At 42.4% G+C, this 20261-nt stretch overlaps 1 protein-coding gene across 3 annotated transcripts in view; it reads right to left on the bottom strand.

Annotated features, from left to right (window-relative positions):
- Positions 1–20261, bottom strand: part of DAPK2 (death associated protein kinase 2) — a 162568-nt gene that overhangs the window by 71198 nt on the left and 71109 nt on the right. For all 3 annotated transcript variants that reach the window (XM_073579380.1, XM_073579378.1, XM_073579379.1), the window contains exons 4-9: positions 11451–11589; positions 10874–11003; positions 9633–9681; positions 9510–9536; positions 844–996; positions 35–80 (exon numbers count right to left, since the gene is read on the bottom strand). In XM_073579380.1, the coding sequence (XP_073435481.1) occupies positions 35–80; positions 844–996; positions 9510–9536; positions 9633–9681; positions 10874–11003; positions 11451–11589 (544 nt within the window). The remainder of the gene's footprint in view (positions 1–34; positions 81–843; positions 997–9509; positions 9537–9632; positions 9682–10873; positions 11004–11450; positions 11590–20261) is intronic.

The raw sequence follows: 20261 nt of genomic DNA, 5'->3' as shown, positions 1-20261 counted from the left end.
TCTCATGCAAGAATAATAAGATTGTTGTACTCACGGTTATCCATGGATGTGAAAGAGCTTCCTGGATAGTAAGACGCTTCCTAAAAAAATATACGGTAAATATAGATTGTGACTGAAAACATGAAGGTGTGAACTCTTAAATTTCAATGGGTTTTCGAGGGATTATAAATAATTATTTTTTTAAATTGCTTAAAAATAATAAAAGAAGCCATATTTATTTTCCTCGTTTTTGGTAATCAGTGGAGACTAAGTGATTGCCAGAATAAGAACTGCAGGGAATAACTAAGAGTGAGAACCTATATGTTTCACTCTATGGGCTGAATAGGTAACATATCTGAAGAGATCCATATGTGCATTATACTTCAGATATCCGTGAACACTGTACTTCGCTCCAATTATGATTTGCTTCTTCCATAAATGGGAAGAGAATACATACAATCTAGGAATGTATGTGAGGAAAACACTTTCACCCAATGCAGATTGCTAGTTAGCTGGATAATTATATTTTTCCTTGTTCATTTTTGTGGTACATATTCCCATTGCTCTTCAAGGCTTTTAAGGAGAAAATAATTGTCTCCACGAGGCATATATTTAATGTGGGTTTTCTAATAATAAATAGTAATGAGTGCTAAATAGCTATTTTCCCCCCTAAGGATTTACTCAGCCCCCACCAATCATGAGTGATGATAGATAGCCCACATTTGGTATTGGCTCACTCAAAGATGTTGTATAAAATCAGTCTAAAATTAAAACCTATTTCTTAGAAAATCATGGGCATTTTTACATTTCCACAATTCAGAGTTCGCTTTATATGAATATGTTTTGTCAGCATTTACTTGTCACCTTGTGTCCTTCACGAGCAGCTTCCTGATAAAGCCTTTAGCCAAATCACTGGTGTGACTGAAGAATTCCTCATCAAACTCGTAGTTAACGGCCGTAATGTTGGAAAGAGTTTCCTGTTTGTTCTCTCCCAAGAATGGGGATGCTCCACTTAACCTGAATAATAGAAAGATTACTCTGAAAATAAACAGTAATGGACAGCAACTAATGGTGTGTAATAGACCAAACTGCACTGTTTATTCTTTCTTTTTTTCTTTCTTTTCTTTCTTTCTTTTTCTCTTTCTCTCTCTCTCTCTCTTTCTCTTTTTCTCTCTCTCTTTCTTTCTTCTTTCCTTAGCAGCTTGCACCTGTTCACTCTTGCTTTATTCTTTTCGGAGGTGCTGGATAGTTTTTTCTACAATACTGTTGGAGTTACTGCCTCCATATTTGACTGAGCACTTCTCACATCAGCCTTAGGCTGTTTTACATTGGTGCTAGATCCTACCTGCCCTTTATATTGGTAGACTTTTAGCCCGGAGAGGCATGTTTGATAAATATTAGGTTTAGGGTCCCATCAAAGAAAGTTACCTCTTGTCATGGCAGATGGGCTTTCAAGAATTATCTAATTTATTTGTTAAATTCCTTAATTTTATAAGTATATTCTATAATCGGTACTCGGACGCTTCCGCTCTTCGCCAGTCCTTACATTGGCTGCCTGTTCACTACAGGATCCAATTCAAAGTACTTGTCACCCACAAAGCTCTCCACAGTGCACCCCCTTACATCTCCTCCCCATTTCTGTCTATCTGCCTAGCCGATCGCTGTGCTCTGCAAACGACTTTCGACTAACCCCTGCACTAATCCGTACCTCCTGCTCTTGACTCCAAGACTTCTCCCGTGCTGTACCAATCCTCTGGAATGGTCTACCCCAAGAAATTAGGACCATCCACAACTTGCACAGTTTTAGGCGCTCTCTCAAAACACATTTGTTCAGAGTGTTCCCTAAGTCATTTTATGTGTAAGTATGTGTGTAGCCCATTCACTATCTCTATCTATCCCCCACTCCCTCAAGATGGCTGGACCATCATTGTAAATACATCCTTGTAAATACACACCTGTACTTTGTATCTCCCCCACCTCATTGTAGATTGTAAGCTCTCACGAGCAGGGTCGTCTTACTTTGCTTTAATTATTGTATTGTTAACGTTGTTATTTATGACTGTTGTGTTTGAAACTGTTAAACTGTAAAGCGCTGTTGGCGCTATATAAATAAAGATTATTATTTTATTATACAGCACTAATGTGCTCCGGATTTCATATATTCAATGTTTGCATACACCTTAGTGCCTACAGAGTGCTGCTGTATTCTTTTGTTTCTAAATAGCCACAAAAAATATAAAATAATACTGGACTCTGTTGGCTCATGTGGTAACATTCCGGTTCAGGATATTGCTTTCTGGACCATGACCAACTGGCTCACAATATACAAAGTTCCAAAGGCAGATCGATCTATCTATCTATCTATCTATCTATCTATCTATCTATCTATCTATCTATCTATCTATCTATCTATCAAGTTGCAATTAAGCAGCACCAAAAATAACAGGTGCAAAGCCTCCTGGACATATATCTAAAGGCTCAGATCCATCAGTGCTGATGGGAAGGGCAAAGCGGAGTCAGATGCTCCTGTATGTGCATACTTCTTTGTTAATCACAAGCATCTGATAAGCATCGTATGCCTCTGCGTGTCTCACCAGAAATTTTACACCAGTCCCTGACTGGAGTAAGATTTTTAGAGTAAGGAACCACAGTTCATCATGAATTAGATGAGCCATGGCGCTATGCTAAAAGCTCCACCTATTATGGCATGACTGGGAGAAACTGGCAATAAAACACCAAAAATCTCAACATTTTTGAGCAACTCCAAGTTGAGCCCAAATTTTGCAACTTTTCAAAGCAATATTTGCCAAAATTTTGGCAAAACTGCTTTTTTATATCAATAATTTTTATTAAGATTTTATATAATACAGATTATACACCGCAACAAACATGCGGACAGTTGAATAATTTTTCCCATAACAGCAGGACAATAAAATTCAAAGTAAAAACAGATAACAGCTGAAAATTCTGCATAGTAGGGTTAGGGGATACAATTTGCAACATAGGAAGCAAGGGTAGGGATGATAGGTAATAAGATCACAGGTCCACCAATCAGGACTGGAAGGACGAGAATTTGGACACCACCCAGGGGAACCAGCTATTCCTTATTTTATTTTTGGTAAACATATCTGAGGTCAGAAGGAGCTCGTATTGGTAATGTTTATTGATTTTTTTGGATAATTTCCAATTTAGAGGGGATAGTTATTTCTCTCCAGTTGTCTGCCAGACACATACGTGCTGCTATTAGAATGTGTGATACAATTGGTCTCAAATTGCCAGGGAATATATGATACAGGAAAGATGTATATCTTTGTACCGTGTTAGCCAGTAGATAGAAAAATATTCAGGATTGAGAGTCCTCAGTAGTTGATACCTTTTAATGGCTAACTGAAAAGATGGTAATACATTGCAAGCTTTCGAGACTACTCAGGTCTCTTCATCAGGCTAGACTAATACAAAATCTGAAGTATATATGGAATATATAGGGAATATATGTAAACCGATCCCCAAAACCGCTAGCGGACCGCTCAAACTTCCAGCCAGGCCTGTAACTGAGGCAATAATGTTAGACACTTCTTCCCAAAAAGGTTGGATGAGCTGGCAATCCCACCACACGTGCCCTAGGGAACCAACACCCGAGCAACCCTTCCAGCAGGATCAGGGATAGGAACCACGGAATTTGGAAATCTTCAGCGGGGTGTAATACCAGTCAAAGTGAACTTTCTTAAGCTGCTCAAGATGATTAATACAGGAGGAATATTTCTGCAAGTCGCCAGAAGCGGACCACCATTGGTCCGGAGATGAGGAGAAAGCAAGAGCCCCTTCCCAGCGCCTCATATACGCTTGTTTAGGACCATTACGGGGGAATTAAACACTTTATATACTACCGAGAGGCCGTGTTTTTGAGAGGAGAAAGAACTTAAAAACCGCTGTATTGGCAAGCAAACAGCATTATGGCAGGATAAGGGAAATACACATGAATTTAAAAAATGCCGAATTTGCAGGTACTGGTTGAATTTATTTTTGTGAAGGCCAAATTCATCCATTAGGACAGAGAAAGGTTTCAACTCCTGAGTTAAGAGGATATCTTTCATGACCACAATACCATTCCTCACCCAATTGCCTAACGTGAGGCCATCCACATGAAACTCCGAGGCTCTAATAGAGACAGACTCAAATTTAATCACCTGACAAGAAGAGACCAGATCAGACCAGTAAGAAAATGCCACTTTCATTGTCTGCAAGGGAAGAGAGGGGGCAAAGGAACCAAGCACTCGGGCCTCCAGTACAAATATCAAAGTCCCACGCGGAGCCAAGTATTTCTCCACAAGCACCCATTTGTGGGTACTAGAATCATCATACCACTCCCTTAACGCCTCTAGAACTGCTGCTTTATGGTAAAAATAAAAATTCGGGACCCCCAGACCACCATGTGAATAACTATAAAATAAGGTAGACATACCAACCCTAGGTTTCTTTCCTGCCCAAATAAATCTGCTCACAACTGCCTGCAGAAGAGAGAGAAACCTTCAAGGGATGACAACGGAATAAATAAATAATTTTTGGTAGGAACATCATCTTAACTATCGGAATGCGCGCCATTCAGAAAAGGGGTAAATGTATTTGATTGTCTATGTCCTTTCGAATGGAATCAAGCAGAGTATTAAAATTCTGTTTGACAATATTGGAAAGTTTACAAATCCTTAGTCCTAGGTACAAAAAGCCGTCCCGGGCCCAAGTATATGGGACAAGTGAGGAGATTCTATTTCTAACAGATGGTGGAACATTAACCGAGAAGAGAACCGATTTTCCTTCGTTTAGCTTGTAATATGAAATCTTAGAAAATTCAAGGAGAGCGTTTTTGATCCCTATCAAAGATCTTTCACTATCAGTGCAAGAGAGAATTACATCGTCTGCATATAGACCGATCTTATGCTCTACAGGGCCTATTTTAACTCCAGAGATTTCCGGGTTGAGCCTAATGGACTCTGCCAGGGGCTCCATGACTAAAGCAAAAATTATAGGGGAAAGGGGGCAACCCTGGCGGGTCCCATTAGTCAGGTCAAATCTATCAGAATAGAAGCCAGCCGCACAGACCGAAGCATTTGGCTTTTTGTATAAGGCCATAATAGCACCCTTTATATTACCAGAGAAACCAAACGTGTCCAAAACAGCGTCCACATAGCCCCAGTGTACCCTGTCAAGCGCTTTTTCCGCATCTAGAGACAGGAATACACCGGGGGTACCACTGGACTTAAGAAAATCCATCAAATCAATCACTCTTCTAGTGCCATCTCTAGCCTGGCTCCCGTGGACAAATCCCACTTGGTCAGGGGAGACCAGGGCCGGCAAAACTGAGAGGAGTCTATTAGCCCAGACTTTTGCAAATAACTTCACATCACAATTCAAAAGAGAGATAGGTCTGAAGTTACCAGGAGAGGTTGGGGCCTTCCCCGGTTTAGGAATAGTAGTGATTGTCGCAGCCAAGCTTTCAGATTGGATATCAGATGAGTCCCTCCATAGTGAGAACGTTCTAACCAAAAATGGAGCCAAGATGTGCGCAAACTGGCGGGAGTAAGAATTAGAAAAACCATCTGGCCCGGGGGCAGAAAGTCTCCTAGAGGAATTAATAATCCGAACTACTTCCTCCTCAGTAAGGGGGGCATTAAGAGCAGCCAGAGCCGTGGGGGAAAGTTTGGGCAAATTTAGTTTAGCAAGGAAAGAAGAAATTTCACCCTTCGTGGGCTGGTGTGTTTTAGGATCTGACTTGAGATTATATAGTTGGGAATAGTATTCTTTAAACTCACTAGCTATATGAGTAGGGTTTAAAACTTTGGACCCGTCGTGCTTAATCAAAAAGGGAATGGCCATCCGAGCCCCCCTTTTCTTCACTCGACTTGCTAGGACCCTACCGGCTCTATCACCCAAGCTATAGAATTTGGATTTAAGCTTTTTTTAGATTTTTTTCATAGGAATACAGCATAATTGATCTCAGCTGATCTCTCAGACCTCTAATAGAGTCAAGGAAAATGTCAGAGGGGTGGGCCTTGTTTGCCCTTTCCAGGAGCTGGAGTTTAGACAAAATATCATTAAATGTTTTTAACCTTTCCCTTTTCTCCATTGCTGCAATTTTAATGAGGACACCTCTAGCAAAGGCCTTATGGGCCGCCCAAAGAGTTTCATCCGAGACCATTTGATTATCATTAATGGCAAAAAATTATTTTAATTGCCGAGCGATTTCATCGCTGGTATCTTGGTTAGTGAGGATATAATCATTCAGTTTCCATTTGGAAGGAGACCGGGTAGGACCCCCGTCTGAAATTGTTAACATAACGGGCGCGTGGTCCGACCACGTAATGGGTCCAATGTTAATCTGGTCACAACCCAACAGTAACTAATCATCTACTACGATATAATCTATTCTAGAGTAGGTATTAAACCTTAGGGAGTGAAAAGAGTAGTCTCTCTCTCCCGCATGAGCATATCGCCATATATCATGAAAACAAAACTTACGGATCAGGTGGCCCAACTCTTTTCTGGCCCGGGCTGGGTGGGAACAATCTAGGAATTTACACATAGGGACATTAAAGTCTCCGCATATTACCGAGGAACCCTTTGCTATTCCCCTAAAAGACTCCAAAAATTTACGTATGAATCTCAACTGGCCCACATTGGGAGCATATACTGAAGCAATAGTAAATTGCACATTGTTTAGTAGACCAATTAAAATGACATATCTCCCCTCAATGTCCCCCACCAACCTTTCAAGCTGGAAGGCTACAGAGCTTCTAATGAGGATTCCCACACCCGCCCTCTTGTGGACATTATTGACAAAAAACTGATGAGGATAATTAACATTTTTCATTCTACCATTATCCTGGGCTAATAAATGTGATTCTTGAATGCACAAAACATCACTACTCGCCTTCCCTGCCTGCCTCCCTCCAGACCCATGACCTTTTATGCGGAGAATTTAATCCCTTTACATTTAGAGACAATATCTTTAAACCCATGGTATGTAAGGCCAGAAGTGGCTGTGATAGCCGAGAATCTGCTTCCTTTGGAGTATTAACCCTGCAGAAAGAAACGGTACAAACAGGCAAGACCTGTCAACAAATAACATGACATAACAATTAAAGAAAAACTGAGAAACAAGTTTCTCCTCACATAACATGACGGAGCTACACAAGGACTGACAAGCAGTCAAAGCAGTAAGAGCGAAACAAAGACGCTCGTGGGGCAGGAACTGCAGGTGGGCTGGATGCGGCCACAAAATTTAGTAGCCAGCACCCTCTGCAGAAACAAAAAAAAAATCCAGAAAAATGGAGACCACAACCTCAAAAGGCGAAAGTTATGGGAACTTCAAGCTTTAAACCATTCAGGGTTAATTCTCCTGTTATGGGGTGAACCTTTATCCAAGGAAGATGGCGGAGGGGGTGGAATATCCCAGTCCTCAAACACTTTCCCAAGTTGCACAGTAGAGAAGCAACCCCGAGTGTTACCATTTTTACTGACAATGAGCTTGATAGGGAAACCCCAACGATATATAATGCCTTTATCCCATAGAATCTTTGTAAAAGGGGTGAATTCTCTCCTCCTCGCAAGCGTGCCAGCTGAGAGGTCTTGGAATACCAAAAGGCGAGCAAATCTGTCCGGCAGGGAAGGTTTCTTCTTTAAACCAAGCAGGAAGGCCTCCTTTGTTTTATAGAAGTGAATGTGGGCAATAGTATCTCTGGGAATCGAAGGGTTAAGTCCTTGAGGCTTAGGGATTCTGTGAATCCGGTCCACTAAGATATCTCTCCCTTCTGCTTCAGGCACAACAGCTTGAATAAAGTCCTGTAACAGGGGGAGAAAATCTTTATCATGTACTGCTTCTGGTATTCCTCTTATTCTAACATTGTTTCTCCTGGATCTGTCCTCCATGTCCAGCATTTTAGCTATTAACTTGCGGACTTCAGCCTTAAGCTCCTCATGCTCATCTATCAGTGCATTGTGGGACCCTGTTAACTCCTCCATTTTGTTCTCTAAATGATCTGTGCGGTTCCCTATAGCTCCTACTTCCCCCTTCAGCTCTGCCAACATGCTCTTTATATCATTTTGCATAGATTTCCTGAAAGCTGCAAAGAGGGATTTCATCTCCTCCTTTGTGACAGGCTGGTTGTCAGGGCTTGCCATTTCCACAGTGCGCGCAGTCTCCATGGAGCCTTCTCTGCTTGAGGCAGAGGAAGTAGCAGAACGTGCTGATCCTGCAGACTTTGCAGCATGAGGGGAGGCAGCAGCCATCTTAGAACTCCTCTCCAGCCTGGAGCCTCTGGCAAAAAAGTCAGATACCTTTCTGGGGGAGCTCCGGAGCCCGGTTTTTGACCGCCTCATCTGATGCCAGGGTGATACTAAGTGCCTGGAGAAAGATTCACCGCTGAAGGAACTGCCGGTAAGAGCCGGTGTGAGCCGCTTCACCGCCTGAAGTCGTCAGAGCTCCTGGATTATGTGACCAGCACCATGCTCTGCTAGGCCACGCCCCGGCAAAACTGCTTTGATGAATTGGGGCTATATTGTTCAACACAATATAAAAAAGGGAAGCAGCACTCCAACAAACTATGCAAATGTTGGATTTCTCAAACTTTTTTTTATTTATTGGAATAGGTTTGGTATATACCTTGGAGGTTGAACACCTCTTCAAATTTGCATATTTATCTGTCTGTCTATATACGACTATCTACATTTACTTTTTATTGTAACATGTAAGGAAGTATAAAGTTCAAGTTCTGACAGCCAGTCTTCGTATTTATATGGCTGTAACGTTCGAAAGAAGAAAACTTCTAAATTTCTTTTGGTTAAATGACAGTTCTGTTATTTTATGAGGAAGCAGTACAATAATAATCCATGTAAAGCGAAAGCATTTGAGGTTTGCATTATAAATGGACTTTGCTATGTTGACATGAAAAAGCCACTTCTGTGTATCAAAAATAAGATCTAAAGAAAGTTCTGAGTCACATATTGCAATTTTACTGGATATGAGGGACTCAACCACAATGCTGCAATTACCCAGTAAGCTGACCCTCTGCACCTATCATCACTGTAATAGATGGAACAGCAGGCTGGGTGGTCTTCACAGTGTGATACAGATAACTCCAAGCTATATAGTTCCTACCAGCTGCTTGCTTTAGTTGCTGATCTGCTGCTAACTTGACATTGCGGACCTTCCATCAGGTGCTATCATAAACCAGACAGTCCAGGATGCTCCGATTTGCACAGTGTCAGGAAGCAGAATTTTCGTATATTGTCTCTTGTTTCCTGTCTGCCAATAAGTTAATGGGCTGAGGCTGCCTGCTAGATGTCACTGACACCAAAGGGTGACACTTGCCCTCAGCTAAGAATGTGTCAGCACTGGCGTAACAATGAAGCCTTAGTCAGACTTGTCTTTCCTTCTGATCTCCTGTGCCATACAATGTAGTCACCAATTCTTCAATATTTGGTCAGTAATAATGCATACGTCTAGAAATTATTAATGCGTAACACGAAATACTCACAATATGTACGTGATCACACCAATGCTCCTGAAACAGAAAAAAGTAAAAACGATACCCTTAGTTTTAAAAGCCAAGGCTCATTTGGTGTTATCTGACATATTTTATTATGTAGAGAAAACCTACCACATATCTACCGCCAGGCCAAGCGGTTCATAGTTCACGATTTCAGGAGCTGAAATGAAAATGTACAAAATTAAAAGAGTCATTGATTGTACAAAGCGAGAAACGTCCTGTCCTACAAGGCAGAAGGAAGCACTTAGTACATATTTAGCTTCTACATTTCCAATCCAGGCGCATTGAGTGACTGTCTCTCTTGTATGCTTGTCCCATTTTTTTTTTAGAAATGTCCTTATCTGTAACATTGCCGGTTATGACTCAAAAAATCAATTCTTTTTTTTTCTTTTTCCAAACATGGGTGTTTTGCAAAAAATATTCCAAATATTTAATCATGGGATCCAATGGGCTGACAAGTACCCTAGCTTCTTAACTTATAAGATTAATGAAGTAGCAAAACACCTCAATATGTCGCCATAAATGAAGTATTGGCCATGTTCACACAGCGTAACAGAAATATTTCCTCTACATTTTTTTCGGTGTTTCCAGTCCAGTTTGGGATAACATGTTATTTTTATTACAGACATTCAGAGTGAATCCGTCAGCATATGCCATAAGTACCTGATAGGCGCGGATCTCATCTTTGGGACACGTATGCATAGCTCTCTCCATTCTTTATGGGGAAACCGTAAAAATGGAAGATTTTCATGTATAAAACCAGCAAGTAGGCAAGAATAGTCTGCATCCACTGCTCATGAAATGCAGAACATTGCATCAATCACAATTCTAGAAGTTAGACATCTACTCTTTCTGGAAACTTAAAGGGGTATTTTTATGTTTGGAAGTTATCCCTTTTCCATGGGATAGGGGATAACTTCCCAATTGCTAGGGGTCCAACTACTGCAACTCCATCAATATCGAGGATGGAGACCACTGTGAAAGGAGTGGTGATTGATCATGCATACTGCTGCTCCATTCATTGTTAACAGAACAGTTGGGGTTAGCCAAGCGCAGCCCTTGGCTGGTCTCCGGCACTCCCATAATAATGAATGGATCACCAGTACAGATGATCAACCACCTCTTCATTTACACATGTCTCTTCAGAGTCCTTGTTCTTGGGATCGGTGGGGATCCTAGCAGTTGAACCCCTAGTGATTGGGAAGATATACCATATCCTTTGAATATGGGATAACTTCCAAACTTAAAAAATCCCTTTAGGCACATGCTGTAATAAAGTGAACAGGACTTTGTTTGTAAAAACTTAAATACAATGTTAATGAATTAAAAAACATAATACTGATTCTACATACCTACAAATTCTGGTGTGCCAAAAATATTCTTAAATTCTACCCCTTCTTCAATTTTATGTGCCAAGCCGAAGTCGATAAGCTTTATATGGGGTACAGCAATTGTTTTATCCAACAGCATAATGTTTTCTGGCTGAATAAGAACATAACGATACAAGAATTAGGTTAGTCACACTCTTTAGTTAGCCGTCAGCCAATCACTATTTCTCCTGGCCACCCCATACATATGTGTGCTGGGTTTGGCAGATTGTACATGTGTTCTCACAAAGAAAATGGGAGTAATCCAATGTCATACATTTCTGGTGTTGGCTTATCAAGCCAAGAATGTAAGCATCTTCCTGATTGGGGGTCAGCAGCATTACCATACACAGGTAGACAGATGTGGAACTGTTTTTAAAATAAAGCAGACATGTTTTTCTAATTCTGGCCAATCCCTTTTGTTGTTTCTCCTTTTTGGTAAAATAATGTATACAGCAACTGCATTATGCAAACCAAACATGACAAAAATTACTGTAGTGATATGTTGAAGTGCAAACAGTAGCCTCATACAATATTTATATTATTTAGTAGATGATTTTACCTTTAAGTCAAAGTGTGCAATTTTGCGGGTGTGCAGATAATTCACGCCTTCCAGTATCTGTTTGATGAACCTGGTAGCCTCTTCTTCACTCAATGATTCTTTCTGAGCCAGAAAATCAAAAAGTTCTCCTCCTGAAACGCTAACCAGACAGCATACAAAATGACTTAGATCACAGAACAGGTTATAGATGACCATTCACCAAATTGAGCATGTTAAACTGGCCACATCATGAAATAGTGACTGCAGAGCTGAATAAAATGTTTTTATTTTTTAATTTCTCAGAGATATTAGCTTGGAAGGTATCTATGATCATTTCCACTGAGTTAAAGGGGCATTAGCAGAGATTCCTCACTGCACTGGGGTTGTTCACTGTTACGAGTGGCGGAAGGCACTAAATAAAAAATAAATGAAGTGCCTTCGCCACTCGGGGTTCACCGTGCAGCAGGTGATATAACCGCTGCTAGAGAGGCAGGGCACTGTGGCGGTAATGTGCACGGGGTTAACTGCACCCTAAGTGCACTGAAGCGAGCTCTGTTATGCTCACAGAGCTGCAGGCAAAAGTATAAACTAATACGCTGAGTCTGTTCAGGGACACAGACTAACAGCGAAACTGTCACGGTATTTAGAGTCACAGAAATAGCCTTAGGCAGCAGGACTACTCCCTCTAGACCTACCGTTAGATAAGACAGGAGGCGTCGCAACTGCAGACGCGGAGAACTGCAACCGCAGTGCGGTGTGAACAGAGCCACCGAGGAGACACCGCAATATTGCTGGCGCGATGCAGGACGCTGGCTGCTGATAAGGTATAGCTGGAGCGTGCTGGCGCTAGCGCTGCTACTGGCGGCTGCCCAATCACTCACACAATCGTATTATCAGAGGGAAGGGGTTTCTTAATAAGTCAGTCACCAGTCCAAGCATCCGTCACCATACATACAGCAGCAGTAAGAAAATACTAGCGCATGGCATAGCGGCCATGCACACCTTTTATAGTGACCGGGACCTTCCGGAAATCTCCAGAGCCCTGAGCTGAACCAATGGAATCAGGAGCAGGACCTGAGCACCTGACTCCTGAACTCCAATGGGAGCTCATTCCAGGAGCATGCTCAGAAGCTGGCTGAAAGGACTTAGCCTCTGGAGACAAATGTGAGGATCTGGATCTCTGCATAAGTATGGCAGGACACAGATTCCTAACAGTTCACTTTATCCCCTGCATGGTGTTGACTAATCATAAGCAAGAGATGTCATGCGGGAGGATGGGGGGAGAAAGACCTGACTTTCTCTGTGTCGTTACATCATTGTATGTTGCACACAGAGTCTTTCTCACCTCACTTATCTCAACTACTGTAATTACAAGAGGGGGGAGTGAAGCAAAGCAGAGCTATGTGTTATTACAAATGTTTCTGGCAGCACAATTATTAGAAAATGGAAGAAACAAAAGATGACTGTTAATCTTTCTCAGTCTGGGGCTCCATGCAATATCTTCGCCTTGTGGGGTAAAGATAATTCTGAGAAACATCAGAAATCAGCCCAGAACTACACAGGAGGACCTGGTCAATGACCTGAAGAGAGATGGGACCACGGTCTCAAACATTACCATTAGTAACACACTACGCCGTCATGGATTAAAATCCTGCAGGGCACACAAGGTCCCCCTGCTCATGCCCGCACATGTCCAGACCTGTTTGAAGTTCATCAATGACCATCTGGATGTTCCAGAAGAGGCATGGGAGAAGGTCATATGGTCAATTGAAACCAAGATAGAACTTTTTGGTCTCAATTCCGTTTGCCGTGTTTGGAGCAATGAGTACAACCCCAACAACGAGAAGCATGGTGGGGGAAAAATCATACTTTGGGGGAGCTTTTCTACAAAGGGGACAGGACGACTGCACCTTATTGAAGGGAGGATGGATGAGGTCATAGATCGCAAAATTTTTGCCATCAACCTCCTTCCCTCAGTAAAAGCATTGAAGATGGGTCGTGGCTGTGTCTTCCAGCATGACAATGACCCAGAAACACACAGCCAGAGCTGCTAAGGAGTGGCTCCGTAAGAAACATTTCAAGATCCTGGAGTGGCCTAGCCAGTCTCGAAAACTGAACCCAATAGAAAATCTTCAGAGGGAGATGAAACTCAGTGTTGCCCAGCGACAGCCCCAAAACCTGAAAGATCTGGAGAAGATCTGTATGAAGGAGTGGGTCAAAATCCCTGCTGCAGTGTGTGCAAGCTTGGTCAAGAACTACAGGAAACATCTGACCTCTGTAATTGCAAACAAAGGTTTCTGTACCAAATATTAAGTTCTGTTTTTCTATTGTATCAAATATTTATTTCATGCTGTAAAATGCAAATTAAATATGTAAAAATCATACAATGTGATTTTGTGGATTTTTTTTAAGATTCTGTCTCTTGCATTCGAAGTGTACCTACAAAAAAAATACAGACCTCTCCATTCTGTGTAGGTGGAAAAACTTGCAAAATCGGCAGTGTATCAAATACTTATTTTCCTCTCTGCATCATTTTTGTATACAGGTAATGGAGGTCATAACCACTTTATCTACTATTTGGATTTTTAGGTGACTTTTTTTTAATTGATAAGGGGCCTGTGTGTTTTGCCCAAAGGGGGCTGAGTGGGGACATCATACTGACAGTGAGGGGCTGTTTGTGTACATCAAACTGTGTGAGGGGGCTTTGTGGTGACATCATACTGTGAAGGGGGCTATATATGCATCTCATACTGCATTGATGTGTCTGTGGTGACATACTGTGTGAGAGAATTTGTGGGAACATCACACTATGTTAGTAGCTTTGTAGCGACATCATACTGTGCAGCGGCTTTGTGAGGATATCATACTATGTGAAGGGACATCATACTGTGTGAGGGGGTTTGTGGGGACATCATATTGCATAACGACATCCTGTCATGTGGGTTGCTTTTTGGGGACATCATACAGTGTGGGGGGAGGCATTTTGAGACTTCAAACAATTTCAGGGGACAATCATACTGTGTGTGGAGACTGTGGGGGGCATCATATTTTGTTGTGAGCTGTGTCTCAAGGTACAAGAGCTGAATAATAGGAGAAATATGATTTATATGCTTTATATAAAGCAGTAAATTATGTGGTTTTGATTTGCTGCTACAGGTATGAATACAAGTAACAATAAGCCCTACCATAACATGCATTAGCAGTAGCAACAAGTCACCAGACTTACCGTAATTCTGCACAATATTAATTGATACAAATTAATAGAATATAATAACAATGAGATTTATTAAAGGGAATCTATCACCCCATTTTTGCTGTATGAGCTGCTGCCACCGCCATCAGGCGCTTGTCTACAGCATTCTGTAATGCTGTAGATAAGCCCCCGATGTAACCTGAAAGATAAGAAAAACAAGTTAGATTATACACACCGGGGGCGGGGGCGGTTGGTGTCACGGTCCCGTCCGGCGCTTCCCATCTTCATACGATGACGTCCTCCTTCTTACTTCTGCTGCGGCTCCTGCGCAGGCATACTTTATCTGCCCTGTTGAGGGTAGAGTAAAGTACTGCAGTGCGCAGTCGCCGGACCTCTCTGACCTTTCCTGTCGCCTGCGCACTGCAGTACTTTACTCTGCTCTCAATAGGGAGAAGAAAGTAGAAGTAAGAAGGAGGACATTATCGTATGAAGATGGGAGGCGCTGGACCAGACCGTGACACCCATCGGACCGGACCCCCGGGTGAGTATAATCTAACTTGCTTGCTTTTCTTATCTTTCAGGTAACATCGGGGGCTTATTTACAGCATTCCAGAATACTGTAGATAAGCCCCTGATGGCGGTGGCCACAGCTCATACAGCGAGAATGGGGTGACAAATTCCCTTTAAGTTTATCCAGTTGGTTCGGCCCTCCACAACAGTTACAGTTTCTCATGTGGCCCTTTGGGAAAATTAATTGACCAGCCCTGCTCTAGATAGATCAATATATCTGTACAGCCTTAGTCTATATTAGCCACTTTTAGGCTGTGAGATTATAAAAACTGAAAATGACCCATGAATTTTAAATAAGAACCCAGTGTTCAACCTTTTACATGGTCCTCCCTTTGATCTTCCTTCCAGAAAAATATTAGCTACCATATTGGTGAAACACACAAACCCTCTTGTCTATACATTTCTCTGCCACCATGCACATCAGTCACACTACACATAGACTTCCCTGAGGGTATCTGTATATACTGTAGTGTATATAATGTTGTCTTGTAATGTGGCCTGTTAAATAGATGATAAATTAACATTATATTAATAGATGTCCCATAATTTGCTTGGTTAAAATAAAAAAAGGAATGAACATGGCTTAATAATGTTCATAGGACATTAAGTATAGGATTAATGGAGATTTGCACTCCCCATGAAATACAAATTCTGGAACATCTTTGCATTGCACTTTTCCTCATTTATTCCCCCCAAATATCTCAAAATAAATTGACACCTGGGTATTACCATTGTCCTTGTCCAAGCAGTATATCCTTACAAAGTCTGACATTTTCAGCACTGATTGGACAGTGTCGGAACGTGTAGGGTCACAGCTCTAACTGCGAACACTCAGGGGGACTGAGGGTATGTGCACACGTTGCGGTTTTTGCTGCGGATCCGCAGCGGTTTTGGTCCTGCGGATCCGCAGCAGTTTCCATGCGGCTTACAGTACCATGTTAACCTGTGGAAAACCAAATCCGTTGTGCACATGCTGCGGAAACTTCCGCGCAGATTTGCTATGGTTTATTTTCCGCAGCATGCCACTTCTTTTTTGCGGAACCGCAGCTGCATCTCTCTCTCTCTCTCTCCACAAACCGCAATAGAATCTGCATCAATTCTGCTAGACAAAGTATAGGAATCCACAGGGAAAACTGCATGCATTTTACCCTGCGGTTTCTGCCAAGCGATGCAGATTTTTCTGTAGAAAAAATCCACAGCGTGTGCACACACCCTGACATAGGAAGGGCACAACATAGAGTTAAAAAAAGATGCTCCAGCATTGTTAATCATGGAAAATAATTAAAGGGGTAGTCCCATCTCCAAAATCATATCCCAATATATGGTAGGTGTAATAATAGTATTGGAAAATAACTTCAATTAGAAATGTGGTAGAGTTCTTCTGATTTACGATGTCGCTTACCCGATATGCAGTAGCTTGAAGGTTTTTGGTTTTCTCATTAACAAAAGTTGATTTTAATGAATGGATCTTGGAATAATAATAATTTCAACAATTGGATGTGTATAATTAAAATGTTCCTGTGCGCAGATAATCTTATAAAAGCACCCCTGCTGTGTACTGTGTAATGGCTGTGTCTCACCATGCATGAACATGGTCTGATCATACCACAGCTCCTGGGCAGGGGAGGAAGCAAAAGAGAATATAAAGACAGGACAGCACGGAATTACAACTGATTCTTTTTGTGAGATAAAACATTTCCCTCCTTGTTTTTAAACAATATTTTAATTCAAAGAAAGAATTAGCTGTGATCTGCTGTCCTGTCTGTATATTCTCTTTTTCTTCCTCCCCTGCCCAGGAGCTGTGGTATGATCAGACTATTGTTCCTGTACGGTCAGACACAGCCATTACACAGTACACAGCAGGGGCACATTTATAAGATTATTTCAGCACACGAACATTTTATTTAAACATATCCAATTGTGGAACTTATTATTATTCCAAGATCTATTTATTTAAAATTAACTTTTGTTTGTGGGAAAAACATTTTAAGTATCCATAGTCCAGTCTTATAGTGACACTTAGTTAGCTATTGCAATGCCCAGGACATAGGGAAAGCACATAGCAAATCAGAAGAACTATACTACATTTCCATTTTTGATTGGGATAATTTAGTAATATTCTTATTACACCTACTACACATTGGGATAGGATCTTGAAGATGGAAATACCCCTTTAAGTATTTTATAAAATAGACATCTCAGGAGAACAACAGGTCTTCTTTAAAGAAAACTGCAGAGGAAGTAAAAGCCATGCAATATCCTCCTCCTGAACCACAAACTAGAGATAGAACGTCTTTCAATATCAATCCACGTTACACAGCATCCACTGTGATGGGCTCATCTACAGCTACAGAAGCAATATGCTCATCCATTACTCTTCGCTGAGCTAGGACGTATAGCAGCTAGCTTCGTGAAGCAATCCCTTTTTGCTCATCACTGATTAGGATCATCTTCACGGACTGACTAATTAAAAAATAACTTTTACTTGCTATTGAATAAGTTATACAGAGGTATGTTCACATGGAGGTTTTCTAAAGATGGAAAAATCTGAAGTCTGATTTGACAGACCCTCAAGTTTCTGTTGCAGACTTGCAAAATTGCTGTGGGATAATACACAGATTCAACACATTCAAAGAATGAATTAATCTGTATGGAAACAGCTTTAATAAATGATATGTCACTTATTAAAGACTTTTTCAAATCTGCAGCCAACAAACAGCAATGCTGATTTCCAATCAAACACTATAGTAAGTGTTCAGTGAGTTTTTTATGTGTATTTTTGTATAGTATACATGTCAAAATCTGTATGGAAAAATCCCACTGTGAAAAAACCCTTAAACTGCAAACAAATCACCAAGTACCTCAGAGTGGGCTGTGCAGAGTGGGTGGTGCAGAGTGGGCAGTGCAGAGTGAGTGTTGCAGAGTGAGCGGTGCAGAGTGAGCGGTGAAGAGTGGGCAGTGCAGAGTGGGCAGTGCAGAGTGGGCAGTGCGGAGTGGGTGTTACACCCGGTCCCCATCCTGGCTCTGTGCCCCGGTCTGCGCTGCCTCCCTTTCAGGCCACTCAACTTGTGCCTTGCACGCTGTCCCTGAGCAGCAGCAGGCTCCCTGTGTGTCCCATGCTGCTTCTCAGCGTTCTGCTCCCTCCCCTCCTCCAGCTCCTGGTGTCCGCCCAGCAGGTCTCTAAGCATAGCTATTAGAGCACGCGCGTGCGTTCCCCTGGCTTCTTAAAGGGACAGCGTGCATTTTTCAAAATCTGTAATTATCCAATGGCAGCGCACTGGCTGCTATTTCTGGCCTCTCCTCCATAGGGAGAGCACTGGAGCAACGAGTATGAACCATTGCTACATCCGGTTCTGTTGCTAACCTGTCTGCGCTGCGTTTGCAGTCTCTGTGCATTCTCTCATGCTGTCTCCACAGATTATCTGTATCCTGATAACCCTGGCTATCTCTGCAATCATCTGTGCAAAAGCCATCCCGTTCCGCCAACAGTCATCCAAGTCCGAGGACTGTGGCAAGGTTACTGGAGCCTGCTATCTACCAACTACCCGGATCCAGGACCTGCCTCATTAAGGACTCTGCTATTGTTTTGTTATCCCTTTCGGTCCCACTGGGACAGCTGCCACGTGTCCGGGGTCTTACTGGAGGTAGCACCTGTGTCCTCCAGGTATTCCATTTTGGTCCTCTCTGAGGGACTTTACTACGGGTACCCGGGACTCACTAGTTAGGCCCCCTTCGGAGCCCTCCGGACCATGGTCCCAAGGTTCCACTTTAAAAATAAAAAACGAATGTGAACTTCACCATCTCTGCCTCCGTTTCCATTCGTTACAGTGGATAGTGCAGAGTGAGCTGTGTAGAGTGGGTAGTGCAGAATGGGCAGTGCAGAGTGAGCAGTGCAGAGTCGATAGTGCAGAGTGGGAAGTGTAGAGTGGGCAGCTCCCACACCACCAGCTTTGGTCTTACTTGGCCCCTTATTTGTGGCAGAAAGTGATTGTATCTTGTTATCCATAAGAGGTTTATTTATTATTATGCTTTGCTAAAACAGCGCCATCATATTCCATAGCGCTTTACAGACATTATCATCGCTGTTCCCAATGGGGCTCACAATCTATAATCCCTATCCTTATGTCTTTGGAGGTTCGAAGAGAACCAGAGAACTCAGAGGAAACCCATGCAAACACGGGGAGAACATAAAAACACCTTGCAGATGTTGTACTTGGTGGGAATTGAACTCCGGACTCCAGATCTGCAAAGCAACAGTGCTAACCATTGAATCACTGTACTTTTATTATTATTATTATTACTATTATTATTATTATTATTATGCATTTATATAGCGCCATTTATTCCATGGCGCTTTACATGTGAAAAGGGGAAATATAGACAAGTATAGTAAACATGTGTAAGACAAGGGACACACAAGTACATAAGGAGAGGGGACCCTGCCCGCGAGGGCTCACAGTCTACAGGGATGGGTGAGGATACAGTAGGAGAGGGTAGAGCAGGTCATGCTGTGGTTCAGTAGACCGATGATTGCAGGCTGTAGGCTTGTCAGAACAGGTGGGTCTTCAGGTTCTTCTTGAAGGTTTCCTTTGATGGTGAGAGTCTGATGTGTTGCGGCAGGGAGTTCCAGAGTATGGGGGAAGCACGGGAGAAGTCTTGTATGCGGTTGTGGGAAGAAGAGATAAGGGGGGAGTAGAGAAGGAGATCTTGAGATGATCGAAGGTTGCGTGCGGGTAGGTACCTAGAGACCATGTCACAGATGTATGGAGGAGACAGGTTGTGGATGACTTTGTATGTCATGGTTAGGGTTTTGAATTGGAGCCTCTGGGCGATAGGAAGCCAGTAAAGGGCCTGGCATAGGGGGGAGGCTGGGGAATAGAGGGGAGACAGGTGGATTAGTCGGGCAGCAGAGTGTAGGATGGACTGGAGCGGAGCCAGAGTGCTAGAGGGGAGGCCAGAGAGTAGGAGGTTGCAGTAGTCGAGGCGGGAGATGATAAGAGCATGCACTAGTGTTTTTGTGGTTTCATGGTTGAGGAATGAGCGGAGTTTGAGGAGACGCGCCACCGGTT

The sequence above is a fragment of the Dendrobates tinctorius genome, unplaced genomic scaffold (genome assembly GCF_039654945.1).
Source record: "Dendrobates tinctorius isolate UK_male_01 unplaced genomic scaffold, ASM3965494v1 ptg000062l, whole genome shotgun sequence".
NCBI classification, from domain to species: Eukaryota; Metazoa; Chordata; class Amphibia; order Anura; family Dendrobatidae; genus Dendrobates; species Dendrobates tinctorius.
This window is presented reverse-complemented; position numbering and strand designations above follow the sequence as displayed.